At 42.2% G+C, this 24,059-nt stretch overlaps 1 protein-coding gene across 1 annotated transcript; it reads right to left on the bottom strand.

The window, feature by feature from the left end:
- ptpn20 (protein tyrosine phosphatase non-receptor type 20) lies at positions 1-23,564 on the bottom strand (the record flags this gene model as incomplete). Its single annotated transcript, XM_080507024.1, has 47 exons — positions 23,333-23,564; positions 21,192-21,339; positions 20,787-20,950; positions 19,801-19,866; positions 19,522-19,701; positions 19,159-19,234; positions 18,628-18,708; positions 18,392-18,467; positions 17,949-18,102; positions 17,641-17,712; positions 17,272-17,446; positions 16,895-17,030; positions 16,640-16,778; positions 16,406-16,558; positions 15,981-16,166; positions 15,702-15,864; positions 15,332-15,599; positions 15,165-15,244; positions 14,650-14,727; positions 14,422-14,529; positions 14,180-14,296; positions 13,829-14,037; positions 13,384-13,485; positions 12,955-13,048; positions 12,468-12,553; positions 12,032-12,203; positions 11,325-11,536; positions 10,752-10,850; positions 10,116-10,666; positions 8,889-9,504; positions 8,088-8,258; positions 7,838-8,012; positions 7,362-7,572; positions 7,235-7,272; positions 6,532-6,618; positions 5,646-5,707; positions 5,200-5,361; positions 4,869-5,118; positions 4,589-4,695; positions 4,371-4,453; positions 3,824-3,954; positions 3,546-3,694; positions 3,296-3,386; positions 1,159-1,493; positions 859-1,074; positions 221-283; positions 1-111 (listed from the first exon to the last, which is right to left on the bottom strand). Exons 2-47 carry the CDS (start codon positions 21,313-21,315, stop codon positions 1-3), a joined length of 7,179 nt encoding a protein of 2,392 aa, XP_080363150.1. The 5' UTR covers positions 21,316-21,339; positions 23,333-23,564.
- Between the last annotated feature and the right edge of the window lie 495 nt (positions 23,565-24,059).

Here is a 24,059-nt window from a genome sequence, read left to right as displayed (position 1 = left end):
TCAAACTATCTTGTGCTCTCTGGGACTTTCTGGCTGCCACTGGTTGCCGTGAAGCTGTAAAATCCCTTGTAAAACCTCCAGCCAGACTTTGTAGCAGAAGAGGTACTGCTCCTGAAACAAGGACAAAGGATGCACCTTGATTTGGGGCCATCTTTCTCTCTTAAAAAAACAAAAACAAAAACAAGAGCTTTGAACAACAATTCTTTGTGTTGGCACTGACCTTGGTTTGAATCATGCCATGCCGCTGAAGCCTCATCTCTTTTACGATGTTGCTAACATTAATCTAAAGAAAGAGACAAAAGGTCGTTAGGCACAACTACAATTTTCAGAAGAGCTTGTTCTGTTTTTTCATTTTTTGTGTGAAAACATTAGAGGTCCGAACAATATATATTTATTAGGTATATTGTAGCATGTTTACCATTCCAAAGTACTGAGGAAATATATAATCACTGAATAAAATAAGCAGTTAATACAAACTATAGCATGAAAACATTTTAGTGTTTTCAACTGAATTAATCAATTTAAGACAATGGTCAGGCCTTTAGAATCATTAATCATAACAGTCTGATATGACAATGAAAATACAATTTCGTGTTGTTCATAATAGATTTTCTATTTAAAAAAAAAAGTGGTACAAATGTGAAGAACATTTGTTGTTTTTGTGTTTGTTGGAGGTATTGGTATCTATCTTTTAGGAAAATAAAATGAAGCTATATGTAGCTCCTGAGCTAACAGCTTGACACTTATGCTGTAGATAAACAGCTTGTAATCAGGTTTTTCTTTTGAGGTATGGGCTGGGAGCATGGATACAATCACAAAAGGTTTTTAGTAAAAATAATAAAGCTGTTTTCCACTCACAGGCAAATCATTCTCAATGAGGTTGAGAATAATGTCGGTACAGATGAGAACACCGGTGCGTCCGATGCCGGCACTGCAGTGCACAGTGATGGGCCCCTTGTGGTGGATGGCCCTCATGTAGCGGATGAAGCAAACCAGCTGCTCAGAGCACTGTGGCACGCCGTGGTCTGGCCAGTGGGTGAACTTCAAGTGACGAACAAGGTGTGTCTTTCCAGTCTAGAAGGACATTTTTTACAAACCTCCTATTAACTTCACAATGTAATGCAGCGTATTGTTATAAGATGTGCGCTCCTCTCTCACCTCTGTCTCCAGCATGCGAATGACTTTGATGTGCAAGTATTCAAGGTACTGTTGGTTCTCCAGGTGAAGCTGGTACCTGCCAGCATCCAAAGGCACGTCCAACTTCTCCGGCCAGTACTTGTGACACTTGACCCGTCCTCGTTCTACTTCCTGTGTCATCATAGAAATGACGTCTGATTTGTTTTCCCAGACCATCTGCCAGAAGCTCTGCACCGTGGCAGGCAGAGGGCCCTGGCAGGAGATGTAGAAAAACTCTTCAGCTCCAACTTGCATACGGATGTAGCTGGCATTGATATAGCCCTGGTTCTCTCCAATGGCGACACGAGTTTTATCATCTACGGAAGGAAAAGCAAAATAAAACACCTTGAACTCTCTGTTTCTCAGTATAATCATTCATCACATAACCATAATATAAAGTTGCACTTTCCAGCAGCCTCCCCTAACAGCATGCATTCGTCATGCTCTCTAAATGTTTGATACATGAATTCATTTCTTGATCATTGACAAGAAACACTGCTGACTTGTTATACCACAAGCACGCAAACTATGTGTACAGTAAATAAAGTCAAGTAAACACCTCTGAGGTCTGGAGCTCAACAAGACCGCGCTGTGAAGATGTTTATTGGTGATGAGAGAAGTGATAGAGTGAAGGAAATTAGGAATGTTTTCTGGGCTAGTCTTGCACCTCCTGCTTCTGAGGTCAAAGGAGCCACAGACTGAAACTGTGGCTTTCTAAATTAAACAGTCCGAGACTAAAAGCAAGGAACTGGATTGGTGAATAACATGCTCTTTTAATGGATCACTTACACCAACTATAGTTGTAATAGACCACAATTCACGAGGTGAGGAGCAGTGATATTCCACTCGGGGTTACTATTTTTTTCATCACGCTCATTCATCTCAACTCTGACCTGCTTTACTCCGGCGCACTCTGACAGTTTAAGAAGTGAAGGCTCCTCCACATACCTCATGCACACATATGTCTGTGTTTCAGAGAAGGGAAGTAACAAAATACTTGACGCTTTGTTAATGCACTTAAGAGGAGCTTCAGTCGGCTTCATTTGAGTATTTATTTTTACAGGTTTTACAAGTTTGTTTTATTTGTATGTTGACATTTTTACATGATTGCCTTCGAGCCTGAAGACTGATTTGAACATTAACAGATATAGTGTTATGTTTTTGTGCATCCGTCGGCACACGTCATCTATGGCAGATGTGAAACAAAAACGATGTTGTACTCTCTATTAGATGGAGCGCATGAAAGAAGACTTGACCATGCTGGAAAAAATGGCTATTGAATGAGATGTCTGTGACAGGGAGACCTTTTGGCCCCGTGACTGAAAGTGAAACTGATATCACTGATGACAGAACAGATTCAGCGCAGCAATACCTTCCACATCCATGACCTTAATCAAGTGACATGTTTAAAGTTGTCTGTTTGAAGAACAGAAACAGCAAGTAAAATGTCCTTCAGAGAGACTTCACACTTTTATACTTGTTTTGAGCAAGATTTACAGGATTAATGTGACTAAAACTTCTTTTGGAGAATAACACACACACACACACACACACACACACACACACACACACACACACACACACACACACACACACACACACACACACACACACACACGCACACACACACACACACACACACATCTTTGACATGCTTTTTTTCTTCTCATCCTATCTCAGTGTATTTACTCACTAAATCCATGAGGATTTACAGCTTTTGATATCATTTTCTCTGTTTATTAAAAGCATAAATTCTAGGATCTTAATCCTCACATACTTGGCAGAGAAGATTACAAGTGAGGTTTCAGTGAGTTATTGATAATTATGTGGGGAATGATTTGTTGAGCGGAAATTACTCAAGTGTTGTGAACAAACATTTTTGATCCTTTCAGTAAAGACCTTAGAGTTCAGGACAAATTGCTAACAAAGAAGGTTGCTTACAAATGCCAAGTCAGAATATTCAGATTTTACAAGCTTTAGCACACCAGTCACTAAAAATCCCCCCCAAAAAAGAAGAAAAAAAAGAAAAACAGAACAAAATACTGTACAAATTTGATAGAAACCATGAAAGATGAAGTTAAGAGTTCTTCCTAAAGGAGATAGAAAAAAAGCTACTTACAGGGAAGGATGTCTCTGTATCGGTTCTTGTCTCGGTTCTCGGGGGCTTTTCCCACCAGACAGTTGTCAGAGGGCTTCAGATGTTCAAGGGCCTTAGATGAGAGAAAAAAAAAGATTAAAAAAATAGTTCAATAATATTTTTCATGCCCGGCTGATTGTTTAAGTTTAGTGTTCAACAAAGCCATTTGAATAATATTTACACTTTTCAGTGAGTGGGTGCATGAACTATTTTGCACGCAAGAGAAACACACCATGAACTCTTTGACCAGTTCCTCCTCATCAAGTTGATGCTGCAGAATCTGGATGAGAGCTTTGACCCTGGAGCCTGAATATTGGCTGCTTTTAGCTGGAGTAACGAGTGCTAGACTGGCCAGTTCCTCCTCTGATACTATGGGTGGGCCTGTGGACACAAAGGTGGAGGGCACAGAGGTTGATTTTACTGATTGGTTTGGTTAAAAAAGAAAAGAAAAAGAAAGTAACAAATCACTCCAGCATATCAACTGTGGTAGTAGAGCAAAGGATTAGAAACCTGTTGGGAGTGAGGTCATTTCCTGACCTGTGGCGTCAAATACATCATCTTCTTCGCTGCTCCAGCCATCTGACTGGGTTTTCAGAATGTCTTTGCAGGACTGGTCCAAAAGTTTGGTCACAATTTGTTTCCTGGGGGAGTCAGGGGGCAGGGGTGAGACCAGACCATGTTTATTCTTCGGTAGGAGGGGATGAAATCATGCAAGGCTGAGCTTCCTTTCCCTGCGACTTTTCCACCTAAAATACAGTATAGACAAGAGGCTAAAATAACTTTTTCGCTTATGCTGCACTTATTGTGTTGAGGCGACAGAGAACGACATTAAACACGTCCTAACTGTGACACTATTTGGTCTCACTGGGGAGCAAAGCCTGTAAACATGATCACACGTGAGTCAAGTTTTATTAATTGCTCTTTGCTGCCTCCCCATGGGTAATAGTGGAACTGCAGCACACGTCAACAAAAAGCAGGGGGAGATAGTGGACAAAGGGAGGACAAGTGGGGGATGCTGTACACAGTACAGAATAGGAGTCGTTTGGGGTATCACTACCTGTCAGAAGCTCCATGCAACATGTCAGTGACATTGAGGGATGGACAGCAAGCTTGATGAGAAGGGGTGCTGTTACAGCTCTCCTGTTCCACACAGGAGCAGCCAGACAGAAGGAGCAGGATGTTAGTACATGTTAGTAAAGAGGAGGAGCTTAAACAGGAATATTTAGTTTCCTACTGTGGTTTGCATGTAGGTATGCATGTTAGTACAGATGTTACCTCTATAATTGAAGTCTCATCTGTTACCACAGTCAGCCTGTGAGGAGGGGGAGGCGGTGGCGTGAGGACAACATCAGCGTCTTTCACCACAGGGTCTAAAGTTGCTTCTGAAACAACAAATGCATCACTCAATATTTGACTAGATGGAAAAACAAGCTTCTGAATAACACAACTCTATTGCCATTGTATTAAATATTTCTGCTTGAGACATTATTATACTGATGGCAGACATGGACTTCAAACTGTTGATAATACAAAAGAAGGTTTTCAGGTATCATACCCGGGGGGCAATCAACTGGTCTATTCAGCATGACGTCGGGTGAGGAGCAGGCATCGGGGCTGGACACGGGAGCTGGCTGCTCGGCTAAAATAGCTTCAGTATGAGCAGACATGTTGAGTCGTGTCGGTGACTCTGAGTAGGTCAGGGGCACGATGTCCCTGCAGATGGTGAGCTGTACGGTTCCCTCGGCCTTACGCAGGATATCTACCACTTTGCTGTGACTCAGGCCGGACACGATCACACCGTTCACCTGGCATACACACCGTGACACATCAATGGCGTTCCCACTGTTAGGATTACAAAACAGTATAGCTGAATGAAAAGTCACTACCTCCAGCAAGATATCTCCCACTCGCAGCCGACCATCCTGCTCAGCGACACCACCAGAGCAGATTTCCTTCACTCTGAGCATGCTGCCATTTGTTCCCCCCACCAAAGCGAAGCCTAGGCCTGCTCCTTCAGGTTTTGTGAACTCCACTTGCATGATGCAACTCTGAAGAAAAGAGAGAATTTCAGTGAAACATCAGTGTAGGAGAAGTGACATTATGTTTTTGTTGGGTTTATTATTGTGTCTACATGAACAAACTGTTACAAGAAAGCCATACATCCTCTACATAGAGAATTCATTCATACAGTAGCACAATGGAGACTCGTGCTACAGTTTTGTTTTAAGACAAACACTGGAAGATGTCAATAAAAAGAAGAAAAAAATGACAGTGAAGTTTAATATTAATAATAATATATAGTAATAAAGTAATAATGTGTTTGAAATCTTACATCCTGTTCTTGGGTGAGAGAGAGACATCTGAAATTTCCAGCAGTCCGACAAACAGCTTCAGCTGAAACAAAACAACAAAAACAAGACCAATGACTCAGCAGTACACAAATATCCTAATTATTTAAAAACAAAACAAAACTATGGATGAGGCCAGTATAAAATAATTACAGTGTGGAAATCCACTGTAGCATTTTCCATCCCGACAACCACTTTCAGTCAACAAAATTTCTAGAACAAACGCACATTAAAAAAAAAAAGAAAACAACACACACCGACCTCCCACCTCTCCGGACATTTTGAAAGAGTGTTGATGGGTGCGTCTCTTCTATGACAGGTGAACAAGGCTGATCTTTTCAGACTGACCCTCCTCACTGTTCCTTACCACTCCGTGCACTGTCACCGGGCAACTGAAGCACCTGCCCTGTGGACCACTGGCTGTATGGTTCTGTGTGTGTGTGTGTGTGTGTGTGTGTGTGTGTGTGTGTGTGTGTGTGTGTGTGTGTGTGTGTGTGTGTGTGTGTGTGTGTGTGTGTGTGTGTGTGTGTGTGTGTGTGTGTGTGTGTGTGTGTGTGTGTGTGATGCCTTTGGTCCTGCAGTCCAATACACCAGTGGAGGGCTAGAGGCTTGCTAATTATTAATCCCCCACTGTGAGAGCCCAGGATCTGTCTTTCAGCATTCAGATCTCTGACACACTCACACGCACGCATGCACACAGACACACACAAACACACACAGCTGCACAGACAGCTATCTGTCAGCAGTGGGCTCTGGCTTCACGCAGACAATGGGACAACAGGTGAAAGTGGTACTGATAGAAAATGCTGATAGAGAGAGCTTGGAGTAGATAAACACATGAAGAACAGGAACAAGGAAATGCTTTCTTACCATCTTCTGTCGGAGACTCTTTCTCAGGTGAGACTGACTCTTCAAATCGAGCAAAAAACCTCCTGTCCTTTTTCCAGTCAAAAAGACCTGATAAAGGAAAAACATCCACAGGTTGCTCAAGCAAATCATATTTGTGCTTCACAGGAACTAAACTAACATTGGGGGCAAAAATTGTGTCCAAGGTGTTTTCTGGCAATGATTAAACCCAATTTATCATTGTTTAGTTTAGCATGAGTATATCTGGTTTCTAGGCAGATCCTCAGTGCATGCCGACCGGGTAGCGTTTCTAAACAACAGTGACAAATGGCTCAACAAGCTGAAGTTGATGGTATTTCATAATTAGAATAGAATTGACAACAATTCAATTATAATTAATTGCTTTTTCTAACTATAGCAAAATTGGTTACTTTTTGAATATATTTCTTTGCACAACACAATACAACTGAGCAGGTATACATTCAAATAGTATTCACTCTTCTTACCACCAAATGAAGATTTGTTGGGGCTAAACTAATGACAGCTACATAATATTTAAATTGGTTTAATTTAGTTGACATCTATGATAAACAGTAAAGAATATTATAGTACCAACATATATGACATTTAAAAATGATTGACATTAGTGATGTTTGTATTATTATAATGAATTAACATCAATGAAGATTTACTCCATCCGGCCACAAGACATTTCAGAAGCTCTCACCATTCCACTTGGCCTTAGGGGTCACTGGGTGGTCTTCTCTATGACAGATGAAGAAAACAGACTCAGTCACAGAAACCTAACATGAACTTAAACAGCAAGCTTCTTACAGCTCTCTCGGCTCACACACCTGATGATTTTAAGCTTCACTTTACGTGGGGCGATCTCACAAGCCTTGACCGCATCCTCCAGGGTCATTCCCAGGGTGCACCTGCCGCTGATGTACAGTATCTTGTCATTGGGTTGGACGCTACCCTCCTCGCTAGCGGGGGAGCCCGGCACAACTGCCAGGCAGTAGATGCCTTGCCATTTGCTGCCAATTCCGCCTGTCAGCTTTATGCCTGGAGAGCGCAAAGACACGTAACGATGACGTGTAATATGAATGACACACTCAGACACTAAAAACAATGAGTGGGACTGCATGATTGTCACAACTTGGTGAGATAAATAAGTAACCTAAGTGATAAGTAATAAACTACAATGAGCTTTTATATACTAGCAGGAGAATTAAGAATTAAATACATGCAGTCTTAATATATCAAATGTATAGAATAGCAATTGACGTGGCAGTCTAAAGAATGTATGTAAGTCTGTAAAATGTCTCACCCAGCTGTCCTGAAGGTGTTTTATAGAGCACAACGTCGGGCAGGCTGTCACAGGAAGGCGGAGCCACCAGGTTGGTGACCGCCCGCCCCAGGGTCATACTCAGCCTTCTTGGAGAAGACCTGAGTATCGTCATGGCAACATCATCACCCACACTGGTAACGTCATGTCCATTTACCTGGAGGAAACCCACACATTTTTAGTCAATCGCATTAAAAAAATTGGACATGCAATAAAGCTGTGTCGCGCTTACTGTGACGAGTCTATCTCCTGCCCTGAGTCGACCGTCCGACCTCGCCGGGTTGTCCAGTATTTCCTGTATGTAGTAGCAGTTGTCCAGTTTGCTGCGAGTGATGGTGAAACCAAAGCTCCCACTCCTGGACTTTGTCAGCACCACTGTCAACTCGAACTCTTTCACCAAACCCTGTCAGACGACAAAACAACTATTAAACCTTCTCTTTCACATCAACGTCAAAATGAGCCTGTATTTCAAATTGAACTGATATATGTTCTTACTCTCTACATGTATTGTGTTTATGTGAATAAACTATGAATTTATGAGAATTACAAACCCATTGCATCTTGTTCTTATTCACATTTGCACACAGTCAAAAGGTTTTTAGAACTGGGGTTGTAACATGTAGATGCTTTATTTATTTTTGGTTTGTCATCGCAACAATTTTTTATTCTTCAAGATAATTCATTTATCCATGAAAGGCAGTTTGTGTTTATTTGAGAAATTAAGATAAAGTCATATTTTGCAGCTACAGGATTGATGGAATTAAAAAAAAAATTTGGATTTCCATTTTTCCATTTATTCATACCATGACAACAAATTAAAATAAAATATTACTTATCTGACTTTGTCACTGTAATTAAAAAGCTTTGTTTCAAACTTTTCAAAACATGTATAAAAACACAATCCATGTATTGTGATGCGCTCAAGCTTATAACTGTCTGAAGGCCACATGTTTTTTTTTCTAAATTGTTGTCAAGAAAACTGCAAACTGTATAAAGCTTTGAAAAGAGGGCCTGCAAAGGTAAACCTCCTTACCTTTCTTCGACTCTCTTCCTCCTCCTCATCTTCTTCATCATCGTCATCATAGGCCTTGTATTCTCTCGCTTTCTTCTCAGGTTCTTCTCTCACCTGTGAGTGGATCTGGACAGGAGGTGGCAGCAGCATGGTGGGCGGCAGCGTCAGGGCAGAAGGAGCTGCACATGGAGGCACAGTGGAGATGATCTGGGCCGTGATGGGAGTCACAGGCGGAGGCTGAGGTGGAGGACCCATAGGGCGGCTGTGCTTCGACATAGCTTTATAGTGACTCGGAAGAAGCCCTTGCTGGATGAGGTGATGCTTGGTTTTCGGTGGCTGTGTTGTGAGTGGCTGCAATGGGTGCCCCAGGGAGCACGTGGTTAAGGAGTCAGAAGTGAGGGTGAGGGCTGAGACGACGGCGGTAGAGTCATGGGGGTTTGAGACGGGATTCTGAAAGTTGCTGGAGGTTGGATTGCCGGGGCCTGTTGGGTTGGATGTTGGCGTGTCGGTGGTGGGGCGGTTGTGAGACGGCTCCAGAGTGGAGCTGATGGTCAGGTACTCCTCATCTGCCACGATGGTCAATCCATTTCCCATGAGGCAGTATGTCACACTTCCATCTGCCTCCTCTCTGATTCCACTGCAGGTACACATCAAACACGTGAGCTGGTACTTTTGCAGTTTACAATCCAGGACATTATAACTGAAAAATAGATGCAAACATGTTTGTGGTTGTGCAATGTAGTATTTTGCATCATCTCTGCACCATTTGAAGCAGCCTCCCTCCTTTCCTATCTCTCATCACTAAAAAAAAAGGACCAATAATTGTCATAGGACAGTCTGGCAGTTACTGAGATTGTTGTAATACACTGCTCTTTTTAGTTTGAGCATGCCAGCAATAGTATAATAAAGTCTGACACGACATGCTACATCATGCAACAGGCACACAACCTTACATACGGATCATTCAAGGCACAGCCAATGGTGACAGTAAGGTCACTGCAGGTGCAGATGGAATACACTCACTGTGGGTGATAACCCTAACCCTTCTAATACTACTTTGTCCCCAGTGAATGCTATTGATAAATGTTCCTACTTTAATCTATGACTAATTAATGCACTTATCAAGTTCATGCATACTGCTTCAGTGCCCCCTGACACTGAGCTGGATAAAATGATGCAGAAGACAAATGGACTGACCTGAAGTTGGCATTCATGTTCATGTGTTTTTACATCTTGCGTATTACCTACCTGGTATATATAGAATTTGAAGCAGTCTTAGGACAAACATCCTTGAGTGCCACAGCTGAGCTTGATGTTGTTGCAACTTCCTCTTCATCATCCTTGCTCTTCATTTTTGATCCTATTTGATTTTGTTTCTGAGGGTTCTCATCACTTGGTTGGGGCTCTGTGGAAGCTGTTGGAGAGCCACACAGAGGCGAGGCAGGAGAAGCTGGGGAAGCAGGCGATGCTGGTGAGGCAGGCGAGGCTGGTGAGACAGGTGATGGAGGAGAAGTCGGGGACGTTGGAGAGGGTGGCGAGCGAGGGGGAGATGGGGGAATCTGGTTGTTGTCTTGAGCTTCCAGACCTTCCTGACTCTCTGGGAGAGGTGGAGATGCAGATTGTTCCAGGTTGTGAACAACAGATTTCTCTGTTGTGATGATCAGACCTTCTTCCTGAGTGGGTGGCTGCGTTTGGGTCAGGATTTTGCAGTCATACTGAAACTTAAGTAATTGGCTGTAGTCCTCCCCCAGCCTGATGTCCAGTGACCTAGATCGAATCTCACGAAGGGGTCCTGGACTCTATAGCATGAGATAGCCTGTCTGAATTGACATTCTCACTTGATATTTACTAGATATACAGTGATTTTTGTGTACATTATCTTACCAGTGTGTTATCATCAGCGTCATACAATAGTCCAGGGTTCGGCCGACAGATCAATAGATGAACTTCTGAGGGAGCGCCACGCAACAGGAACAAAACTCTCTGAGACAAAACACACAGGTGTTTGGGTGAAGCTCAAACAGACACAACACATCCAAAGTGAAAGCACCTTTGTTAACCCTACTGCAGCCTCATGGCAGGGCACGAAAGATTAAAAAGCAGAAACACTATGACACAACCAAGTTGCTATTTTCAGTAGTATAGGATTAAAGGATTAGTGAAGCCAATGACGTGGCCAAGATCTTAAGAACAAAGAACAAGGGCACTAGTGCTGCTCAAATATTCAAGAGCCCATTCACAAGTATTCATAAACAGAGGTAATGACCTATTGTACCACTGCCCTCAGTGATGAAAATAGCTATATTGATCACCTTGTAAACTGATTTTTTTTTTTGTTTGTACTTACAGCTCATCTCATCATTGTCTCTGGCAGAGAAAAAGAAATCTAACAGAACTTATACACAGTCGACTACACTCATGAACAAGGGAAGTCCCTGGTGTAAAAGAGACCCCTACCTGGTATGAGAGGTCCTTCAAAGGCTCTTTGTTGACAGACAAAATGATGTCTCCCTCTCGCAGCAGACCACTTTCTTGTGCTGGCTGACCTGGAAACAGGCGTTTGATGCGGACAACAGTTCCACTGTCTGTCCCCGAGTGCAGATGTGAGATGTAAAAGCTGAATCCAAGGCCAGACAGACTCTTCTTCAGCACGACTTCATGAGTGTTTTCTAGGAAAGAGAGAATCTTGGACCATTAAAAAGTGGGTTGCGTAATCCTTAATCTGTGACACTGACTGCAATTTTGCATATCAGGATCCAGAAAATATTCATCAATCTCAACAACGCACTACTATGTTTTCAGAACATTTCCTATCACAACCTTTTTTCTTTTTTACTTTGAGCATCACATTTCTTTTCACCATTTCCAGTGCAGAGGTGATGAACTGTCCTTTTCACTAAGCTCAGGAAGCAAACAGGCAGCTTCAAGGTTTCAGTGCACGCTGTCTCAGGGGACTGAGGCGGCATCAGCCTTGGATAACTCTGACAGCAACCACAATGTAGCTGTCAGATGACTCACAGGCACCCCTGGGCTGTGTGTGTGTGTGTGTGTGTGTGTGTGTGTGTGTGTGTGTGTGTGTGTGTGTGTGTGTATTGTGTACTGTCTGTCTTTTATTTATTTTTTTATTTTTGTGAGCGTATGCACCCCTTCATCTCCCCTCTTACCATCGGTTACAAAGCTGTAGTCCTTGGCTCGACCACTCAAGGTCGTTTCCATGGAGACCTCAGTCCTGGGGGGCTGTGTGTGTGACGGACTGTGCACCGAAGGAAGGCAGGGTGAATCAGTTCTGGGCTCCAAGATTACTGTGGGTTCCCTTTCCAGCAGCAGGCTCACCACCTACAGGGGACAGATGGACCCCATTTGACTTACACTACCATAACGTGCACATAGAATAAAGGGCCATATCAGTGTTCTATCTACAAAGTACTTGGCATTAGCAAACATGTATTGATTGAATATGAAATTAGATCCAGAAGCCACCTAACATCGACATAGGTATTTAAGGTATTTGCACTTGCTCTGTTCTGAAGAGTGTAGACCTGTATTAACACTCATGCACTCATATCATCAATAAGAATGCCTGTGTGTGTTTGTGTGTACCTCCCCAGTCTTCTTTAGGCACTCGACAGCTTGTTGGTGAGTCACACCCCTCAGGTTGGACCCGTCAACCTCGAGCAGTCTGTCACCTGTCATATGCACAAATGCAAAGCTCATCATCATTAGCTACATCAGAAATGTGTGTGTGTGTGTGTGTGTGTGTGTGTGTGTGTGTGTGTGTGTGTGTGTGTGTGTGTGTGTGGGGGGGGGGGGGGGTGATCAGGAGCGTATTGTTGTAGATTGTTCACCCTAGGCACCAATCTGCAGTCATTTTAATTCACATGCGCATTTATTATTCAATCTTTTAAAGATCTGTTGAAGATGATAAAAAGATAAATCTCCAAAGTCAAAGATAATTCACACATAAATGGCATTTACACCAAACACCACATTCTCCTAATAAATAAAAGGTTCAGTAAACACTGCACAAAAGGAAAGCTGCATAACTTGTCCAGTTATCATGTTGTGAAATTACAAGCAAAATTATTACCGATCTGAATGCGCCCATCTTGCTCAGCTGCACCTCCTGTTAGCAGACTCTTGATGTAAATGCCTCCGTATCGCACATTAGTGTTTAATCCTCCCTTAAAATAAGATTGAGTAAAAAGAGAATTAGTCAGTCACACATCTCAAATAAACATAACAATGTGTGTGTGATGGCACTTGTCACTTTCCCTTAAATCTTTTAAATGGACTGGCTAACAATGAAGTAGTAAAGTAACAAGAGTATTTATATAATTCAATTGTATTTAGACATGTAATCAGTGCTTAAAAGCATAGGACAATGTGCAAACTGTTGAATTTTTCACTCTTCCATTGTCAAAATGATTTGTGGAGAATGTTGAGAAAATGACACAGTTTACAGTTCAAAGAACACCAGGAAAAATCGTCTTCTGTAAAAACAAAATTGTCCACTTACAGCGACACTCATACCAAGGCTGCCACTGCTTTTCTTCAATTCTACCACAAACCGCTCTGCTGTTTTAAGGCTTAAGATGGAGGGAGACCTGGAACAAGCATCCTTAGAGGGACACAGAAATACCACATCTTTAATGTCACACAGATACATACAATAGGAGCAATACATTTTTTTAATCAAATATGGATAGACTAATGATAAAGAAATTTGCAGATAGTAATCAATCACCTCATGAAACGTATAAGAGGAGTCATTTTAGTTCATTACTGATACTGATGAGTGATGACATTTTGTTTGCTATAGACACGTTATAATTTTCCTGTGAGTATATAATCCAAAAAACAATGTGTGCTTGTTGAACTCAAAAACTTCTAACAGTCCTTGGGTCTGTGGATAAAAAAAATCCCTCAAGTTCAAGCATTGTCACATGAGTGCTGGCTCTCACCTGAGCATCATGTATTCGCACAACTGGAATGTGAAGCCTCCTATTCTGTTTTGGGGTCGCGATATGGGACAGTGTGATGGCCTCCTCCAGTTCCTCCACAGCGGGGCGATATTCAGAGCCACTCAGGGTGGTTTGAGACCCAAAGCTCTTTTCCAATGCCAAGCCAAGTGTACTTTGACTGAAGGAACTGTGTCTGTCCTTCAGAGTTTCTGAAAACACCAAGGTGACATTAAAGACCTCAGTGCACATGTAATATTTAGCTTTCATAACTCAATAAAGATCTAATAAACACTGGCAGTACTCAGTTCCTCGGTGTTGTAAGCAGAGTCAAAAACGTCACACATTTCTTACGTTTAGGCTGTGACACGATGAGCTCTATTTCCTCAGGGCAGTTCTGTAAGATAGCCGCAGCATCACTGAACGTCACTCCTTCTAAACTTGTCTTATTCAGGGAAATAAGACGGCCCCCTGAAAAAAATCGGCCACTTGTCACATCTTTGTTACAGGTGAGTCATGTGCAGCCACAATGCAGTTCTCTGTGTGAAGGTAATAACCAGTGTGTGTTTCCACGTCTCATTGTTGGGACTTCCTACCGTGTTTGATGCGTCCATCTTTGTCCGCAGGTCCATCAGGCACAATGGAGGCAATAAAGATCCCAAGGTCAAGTTTACCTGTATTGTCCTCTCCCACAATCACAAAGCCTGAAACAGGACCACAGTGGATGTGAAGACAAAAGTCCACCGCTAAAGAATTACACAAGTGGCACTCCGCTCATGCATTTTGCATCAACTTCACAGATAAGTACAGCTTAATAAACTCACCAAAGCCCAGTTTAGGATCTTTCCTCAGACTCACACAGACTATTTCTCTCTCTGGTGGAGTCCGGGTGGGCGTATCAACTGCAAAGCACATATATTATGTATGATAAATGGGCCACTGTGAAGTAACAGGGTCAAAGAGTGTTTTCTGTATCTTACTATCATGCTCGGGGCCATAGGGAAGTTCAGCATGGGATAAGATCACATCGGCAAACACATTCACACAACTTGTAACTGGAATGATACCCTGAGACTTAGTGGTAAACATGCACTCAGCGCTGAAAGTTGCTTCCTGATGGGTTTATGGTAAAGACAAGGTCTTCTGTATTGGCCCGTGAGCAAATGGGCCACCAGAATGTAAACTGACAGACGCATCCCTGTCACCACAAAATTATTAGCAATAAAATGTATTTTATTGAGTGATTATTATCAAAATATGAATTGTCCCTTTGCCACAGAGAGTTAAAAGTGTTCAGGAGCCTTGAGGCTTAACATTGGACAAAGTTAGACAAACTCACCTCGTATTGAAGATGATGCATCAGAGTCCTGCTTCTGTAGTGAAACACTGGACATCATTCTGGGAATTGACTCTGGAGTGCTACAACAAAAATGCACAGCTCCATTTAGTTAATCCTGATGCCTTTGGTGGTGGTAGTCTATGAACCTTATCATCATCACGGCGTACTTCCAACTCTGACGGTCTTTCACATCCCTGAGATATCCTGTTTCAGCAAGGTGGTCCTTGTTCAGCTCTCTGCTCATCTCCCTCCTCATCTCTCTCTGCTGGCGGAGCCGCGCCTCCAGCTTGGCAGTCAGGTCGTCACAGGACTTGGAGAGTGAGTCCTGTTGACCGGTCAAACCGATGTGGTTCAACATGCCTTCTGAGCACGACATCCGCTTCATGCTCAAGCTCCCGCTCCGGTAGGCAGCCATATACTTGTCCATGTTTTCGTCTGGAAGAGCAATGAAGCAAATAGATTTAGATAAAATTAGTAAAGAAGATGGATGTATCTTTAAATTCCTTTAAAGCACAGTGTGTACAGCCACAGAAATACCTGGTATCATGGTGTGGTTGAGCTGGCGTGACGTCATTTCGCTGTGAAACTTGTGCTGTGCTGAGCAGAGGTTCAGGAGGTACTGTGCTATTTTTGAGCTCTCTGTAACAAAGCCGTGCTTTTTCCCGCTCGGCCCGCCACACTCGATGATCAGCTTGCGTCGCTGAAAGAGTCATTCCACATTTACTTCAAGTTTCCAAACAAAACAAGCGGAACTGTGTAATATCATTCACAGCAAGGCAAAAATATGAGTGGATGGGAAGTTGTTTGTTTTTTTACCCCAGTGGATATGGTGTCAGTTTCCCTCCAGAGAAAGCGTCTTGTGACAGTTCGCAGATGATTTTTCATTTCATACACAATGATTCCTTTGGCACAGACTCCTAAAACCAACTCTCCGATCACTGGCCTTTTCTCTCTCCCAACACGGTGGAACATAACCCCATACTCTGGTAACTGTTGGGCAATCTAAGGAGCACAAAATATCAGTACATAATTATGGTAATATTGCAGGGGAGTCTTTGTGTGAAAGATCGTGGATTTGTGCATTACTAATTCCATTCGTATTTACTTTGAGATTTCTATATTAAAATGTATGATGGAATAAAGGTACATAGCAGTTTAACCTAGCAGCGAATCATCTTTCTGAACCAAATGCCACCTTTTGTTTTCTATACATGAGAGTGAATGTGTGATGATCTAGTTACCTTGAGGTACTCTGTTTCTGCCTCTTCAGGCAGCATCTGGGCGTGACTTCCATGTAGTCTTGGCAACTCTTCCTTGATATTAGGCAGGGCGAGCTTTTCTAGCATCCTCTTGGACACATAATGCTCTGGCTGGTAATAATTCTTACCGTACACCTGAAGAGAAACACACAAAAATGTCCCACATCTGCCACTGTGACATACACTTACAGAATAGTTTCTGAATTTTGACCATACCTCTGGCATATAATCGCCAAACTCAGCCTGTAGAGCAAGAGCTGCCAGAAACAAGCCTGTTTCCTCATTACAGTACAGCCTGTCCTCCAAGATATCCTTACGCATCTGCAAGTAGTACTGGTGACGAGTCAGTCTGTGCCTGGCAAGCAGGGGAAAGGGGATTAAGAAAAGAGGTGTCAGTGTTTTCTTCGCTGTCCACGTCAATGAATGAACTTCCTGCATGTGAGTAAATCACCAGATCACTGCTGCACTTACAGAATGAAGGAGATATCATCAACAAAAAATTTGACTCGGAGAAACACCAAAAAGGAGGATATCTGCCCTTTTCTCCAACTGTCAGGTGCAACTTTGGAGATTTTTGTTTCATGATCCAAAAAGAAATATTCATCATCTGCAGAATGCCAAAGAAAAGCGTCTTTATAACTACAGACTTTGAAAGGGACTAAGACAGCAAAACAGGAACAAAATAGACATTTCACTGTTTCTATATTTCTATATTGAGTCAGAAAATAAAATGTCATCTTAGATTCTCCAAAAACTCAATTGCGGAGACAAAATAACTTTCTAAAAATGCTAATTATAAAATCATTGTAAACAATAGAAATTAGATCCTATATCATAGGTGCTCTTACCATCTAGGAAGGCAAGACCAAAGTAAAAGTGTTCCACCAAGTTTGCGTGAGCCACCACCATGTCAAACACATCTCTCGCTCTGGACTTAATATCACAGCGAACCACCACGCACTGTCCGTTAGCCATCACTACAGTCACTTCTCTCTGAGACGAACATGAACGGCCCTTTCTGGACTGTGGTGCACACACACAATAACACAAAAACACACATGGACATAAAGAACATACAGGCACTCACATACAAATACACAAATATAAAGACACTGCATGCAAGTATGCAAATAGACAGAGTTCAGCATGCAAAAAAGACAAGTGAAAATAATGTGATAAAAACAGATATTTGCACTGGTTTTTTATCATTAATTTACCACAATAGATCCTGGAAGCTCCAGAATAATTTGTTGTTCGTCTGCCATTCTGATGAATTCAGGACCAAGTGCCTAAAAGATACATTTTAAAACAGTTTAAAGCTGATCTATATCTCACAATTGTGCTTTTACAATTCAAATTCACTCCCGTCCACCATCAAGTATTCAACACTTCACTGTCATTCTAATGGAAGTGAAAACTACATATCCATATTCCCGTGATAAGTTGAAAACACTACATCATTTTCTGTATTCTATCAAATATTTCCCCTTCCATTTATGCTGCTAAAGATGGATTGAATAGTCACCTTTGATTTTCTCTGGCTCAGACTGAGCGAGGACTCGCTAAAAGTGATGGAAGGGCTGTGAGATCGGCCCGATGTCTTGGGAGAGATGTCATGGTGGGGACTCCTACCGAGCCAGCTGCAGTTGCTGTCCCTGTGACGAACCCCACGAGGGAGTCTGAGGAGAGAGAGAGAGAGAGAGAGAGCGAGAGAAAGAGGTGGGTGAGGGGTGATGATGGGAGAAGATACAATGTGTAAGAGTAGCACAGACAAGTTGGAAAAGTCAAAAAAAATGAAAGAATGTCATGTCCCCTGAAAGCTAGCGTATAAATAAAGGAAAGAAACAGAAAATGAACGATTGGTACATTTTTCTGTGCTGCCACGTATGCAGGAGAGTAAACAGTTGATGAGGCTATACAGCTACAATACTGGTGATGTTTGCATATATGCTTGCATGTATCACATGCCTGTCAAAAGAAGACTGATACAGAGGTGTCGGAGAGCTTCTTGGTCTTTGCCTCCAAGACCTTTGAGGTAAACTCCCTATGAAAAAGACAAAAAAAACAGATGTGTTACTGCTGGAAAACATGGTTATCGAAATGTTGTATTCAGACACAAACTTGAAACAAAATATCCTGAGATCTTCTTTCTCCTGCCTCGTGACAGTTTCAGTCTCAGTTTTGTCTTTATTGTACCCACATACCTGACTTTGAATCAGAGTCTGTTGAATATCTTCTCCCTTCAGTGCTTCCTTCGCTGAAGTCTGAAAATTGCCCTCTCTTTCCTGTGAGCCAGGTGGGAAATATAAGATGCTAGCAAGGTTTGATTCATGGCTGTCGCTTTTCACCCCAGAGACATGCACACATTTGGACAGAGTTGTGGCTGGTGGAAGGTTTAGCCTGGAGCATCTACACTCACTATCTGATTATTGGCTCTTACAGGAGCCTAATCCTGGGCTTGCTTTAGGTTAAGATTTTAATCCTGTTGACCTGCATACTGTCTCAAGTCAAAAGAATAATGACTGCAAACTATAAGATGGCACATGACAAAAGTGTTAAAAACATATGCATTATATATATATATAATTTTTTTTTTTTTTTAACCGATATGAACAAAATAAGGTTTTAGATTGAGATTTGCCATCAAACATCCTATCTGGGCTTTTCCTCTGTATACATATAACTTTAGATGTTAAACACATTTAAATGGCATCAAAATGTTTATGAATACTTACCATGAAGTCTCTCTCTGATCATTTGGCTCCTGCCACTCAGGGGGACATTACTGTCTGGCAGAGAGCCATGGTCCAACTGGAGGAGAAGAAACAACTGCTATTTAAAGCCTTTATTGTCACAATGCATGGGACATCTTTAATATCTGACACACACACACACACACACACACACACACACACACACACACACACACACACACACACACACACACACACACACACACACACACACACACACACACACACACACACACACACACACACACACACACACACACACACACACACACACACACACTTCCCTATTGAGACGCTACAATGCTGGCAGAAAGGAACATGGTATCAGTAGACATCCAGACTTACTGATTCATGAAAAACCTCCTCCACCAGCTGCCTGATGACTTTGGCGGGGGGCAGCAGGATGGAGGCTTTGAGCTGAGATTCGCAGGCTTCCAGGATGCAGTTGAGATTTATTCGGCGGTGGGCAGCATCCTCGCACATGCTAAGGAGGAGGCTGTTTAGATGGTCACTCAACTGGACTGGCTGAGGATGAAAGACGGAAACAATTATCATACCTGTGATGTGGGGCCTTACCGATACTGAGAGAGATCATTTGCAGGTTTGTACCTGGGGGACTCTCACCTGATTTTGAGGTAGTTGAAAATCAACTGACCAGTAGAGAGTCATACCCAGTGAGTACACCAGCATCTGTGCAACAAAATGAATCCATGAGCTACTTGACAGCTAAGACATATTAATAAAATGCAATAATCTCTTAAAAATTCAATATGAATAAAACCAGGGTAAACTTGCTATACAAAACGAGTTCATTATCTTCCAATATGCAAAGAATTGACATGAATTTTACTACATGCAAAAAGACATAATGCTAGTTATGTGTACGGTCACTTCACAATACAATACTTGTGGAATTCAGCTGCCAGGAAACAATCTATGAGATCTAATGGGAGTGGTACATATTAAACATCTTTAAACACACACACACACACACACACACACAACTCTGGTAGCTAAACCACAGAACTATTCTTAAAGTGATTAATAAAATGCATTTCTATACTTGAAAAAATCATTGAATATGATTATTTACCATATTTACTTAGTGAACGATGTGTTGCATAATCATCACAATTGTTTAACATGTAGCATATGTCAAAGTGTATTATTTATACGCATGAGACAAGGGCATCCATATTTGTTAAATTTGTCATTGTGCTTTCAAAGAGTCACATCAGATGAAAATTAAGGTACTGTGTGCCAGTTCTTAAGGCCAAATGTCAATGTCGCTTCTCATTCATCTCAGTAAACCTTGAAGGTTGACTGAACCAAATGGACTTCTATTGTAATTTTTATTTTAGGGCAGTGATTCCTCTCCTGCGCCACTAGATGGCGGTCTTACACCTTGGTCGACCTTCAACTCCTGATACCCTAAGATGTTTCACTCACATGTAAATGACAGAATATTTTATGATAGCAGTGGATTGCAGTTTGAGACTTCAATTTCATTGATAAGCACAATAACAATCTGCAATACTTGGAAGAAAAAAAAACCCCAAATGTATGTTAATGTGAGGTGTGAGAACAGGTAGGAGGATGCGCACACTGACCCTCTCTGTGGCAGGTTTGGTTGAGCTGGCACGGCCCTGCAGCATCTCTGGAGCAGCGAAGGTGGATACCTCATCTGATAGGCCACAGTTCTTAAATGCTAAGGTTCCAGTGGCTGACAGGAGCAAGGAGGTGGGGCTTATAATACTGCACATATTGTTATGACCTGAAAAAGGAAGGAAGCAGTATTACATTCATCTATCAATCGATCTATCTATCTATCCCATATATCTATATATATAATATATATTGCTGCGAATACACATTCCTAGAAAAGTCACATTGAGTAAAACAGTAACAAGATTTGAGATATGTAATGTTTGCACAGTAATAATGTGTTGCGGTGGTCACACCTCTGAGGCATGGTGGATGTGAGGCTGCAATAAGAGGGAGTTGAAAAGCTTTACCCTTATAAGAGACATCCACTAAAGACTCTGCAGTGCCCAACAGCAGGGACCAGACCTCCTCTTCCAGCAGAGGTCCCCCTCGTGCCTCCAAAACTTCAGCTAGTGTAACAAATGTGCTGCTCATTCTGCACACATTTCACACATGCACCTGAAAAGTACACAGTACACACGATTGAAAATAAACACAGCTTGAAATCCATTTTACAAAGACAGATTCATGTTTTTTGCTTGACCTAGACAAAAGAAAAAAAAAAATCACAAGTAAAAAGGATGCTTTGCATGTCTTAATACCATCAATGGGATTAACACTTCGGCCAGTCATCAGAGGAAATTCTAAGGAACTCTGCAGAAGATTACAATTCTTTTCACTGAACTCTGATTAGATTTGTCCATTAGTCTCACTGCCTTTCGAGTTTTCTGCCCCCGCCCCATGCTGTAACAGGCTTTCCTCTGACCTGAGGTCAGGGAGCTGTGGCTGCAACCTAAGCAACAGTGTCACGATCACATGTCTGCTTGTTGTCACATACTGTGCAGGTGTTAATACCACTGGAGAGCTGTCTCTTCTCACAATTATTCAGCTCTTTGACCAAAATATCACATCAGTTTAATTATATATAATCTTTTGAGTTTGCATGTGTGTCACAATCTTATCTGTCCATGTAATGACTTACACCAGAGGACTGACCTGAAGGGTCAACATTGCAACTGATTTTTTTAAATAAATAAACATATCACTTTCACTGGTAGTTTCTTTACAGGGTAGAACAACTGCAACAATAAAATAAGGAAAACTACAACTAGTTTTAGCCGATAGCCACCTTTAGACCCTTTCTACTGTATATTGATTATAAATATAAACAAGCTATGTTGTCTCCCAGTGAGTTTAACTGAATGTACTAACTGAATAACTGAATGTGACATGTTCTTGTTGTCAAACTGTTTAGGGTGGTTACCCAACCATCACAGTTTTGTTTCAACACATCAGTATTTGTTTTTTAGAGCAATAACAGACCTCACTGATGCAAGAAAACCCATCCCTCTCTTTAATCAGCAAAAGTGTACCTGGAAGAAATACACGGATCGAATCGAATATGTAAACCAGCAATTACATAATCACAGCGATGAGAGGTACATGTTGGTTTGTTATGATGTGGAAGAGATCGAAGAAGAAAGTGGGACAGTTGCCAAGTGCTCTCAACCATCCAGTCGAGACCAAACTCCAGCAGCTGTCCCCCTTCAAAGCAGTCTGCCGACAAGTCGACTGGAAAAAAAGAAAACTATATAAAGACATACAGAAACCAAACTAAACCTGGATTTTGGTTGTCCTGTGGACTGAAGTTGGATTAATTAAAGACAAAGATAGCTGTAGAGAAAATGTGAATTGATTGTGTATGTAGCAACTTCATATATACATGTTGATAATCTGATTGGTGGGATCAATTTTGGCTTCTCTGTCTACCCCAGTAATGTAGTTTCTATCAGAGCAAATTAATTTCCAAAATGCAGATATCGCTACAAGGTACAGGGTAAAAATATATGAAAATGAGAAGAGGTCTTCCTGTATAGAACAGATGCTGCATAAAAAACTAATCGTCCCACATACTCTGTTGGTTGGTTGATGTGCTGTGTTTCTTATATTTAGTGCCTGCTATGATCGAATGATTCATGCAGTCCACCACTCAGCTTATTGCCCTGTTATACAAACCTACTTATTGAAACATGAAGCAGACGGCCACATGATGTGAGGGAGACACAAGACCTGAGATTAATTCAGGGGAATTAAGGACAATATGCTTCTTCAGGTTTCATACTGCATTCCCATAACAACCCAGTGCCAATAATAAATCTGTGTATTTCTAACAATGAGTTATAATAGTATAAACACTGACCTACTACCAAATGTTCAGTCCATGAAACCACAGCACAGAGAGCCTCCAGTAAACAACACAAGATGATTTTATCTTCACAGGCCTGGATATGATGAGAGCTACTCTGTGTCTTTAAAGGTAAACCTCTTCACAGTCCTGTGAATGTTCAGTCTGATCTTAAACCCTCCGGTAATGAACACACATTTATCACGAAGACACACATTTCCACTGACTGTAAAGCAGTAGAGGAAGACGAGAGTGCAGAAGCATTACCTGGTACCATATGTAACCTATATGTCAGCGGGCTGATCCTTTTCGTTCTCTTCAGTACGCCACCTCGGATCCAAAGTAATCCTTGTGATCATCGCATTGCTGTTTTGACGTCCCCGCAATAAAGGCTGCTTGGTTCTGGCAGGTAATTCATCAATGACGCCCCCGATTCATGGTGCCCGGCTCATTTGCTCTATTGCCAACCAGCGCCACGCTGAAGATGTGAAACTTTTTGCTGTAATTGGCGCTATTCTTAGCTTCTTGCCTTTGAACACTTGATTGGATTAGCCCCAAGGTTTGACAGCGAACAGGTCAGAACCACCAATAGCGCGTGGCGTGAGATCAGACACACCTATTTAACTAATCCGTTTGACGCTCAAAGGTGCGGTGGATCCCCGAGGAGGTGCGCTACAGAGACGCCTGGGAAGGACGAACGATCTCGGCCAAAGCGGCGGACAGTATCCCGCTGCTCCTCCTCCTCCTCCTGCTGCTGCTGCTGCTGCTGCTGCTGTAGGGCTGCTCCCCAACAATGGTCATAACACTGCGGGCTCTCTTCGAACAAGGGGTAAGAAACCGTAGTAGCTTCGTCTGCCTGCCGGAGTCGGTGCTGGGACGTTCATCCATGCCGCTGCCCAGCGCTCCTCTTTTTTTTTTTTTTTTTTTTACGCGCAGCTCGTCTCCGCAGGCCCCGGGGTATCTGCGCAGGGACGAGGATAAATAACCATCCAGG

Source organism: Blennius ocellaris (assembly GCF_963422515.1).
Source record: "Blennius ocellaris genome assembly, chromosome: 13".
In the NCBI taxonomy this organism is placed as follows: domain Eukaryota; kingdom Metazoa; phylum Chordata; class Actinopteri; order Blenniiformes; family Blenniidae; genus Blennius; species Blennius ocellaris.
The sequence above is the reverse complement of the archived record's forward strand: the minus strand, read 5'-3'. Positions and strand labels throughout refer to the sequence as shown.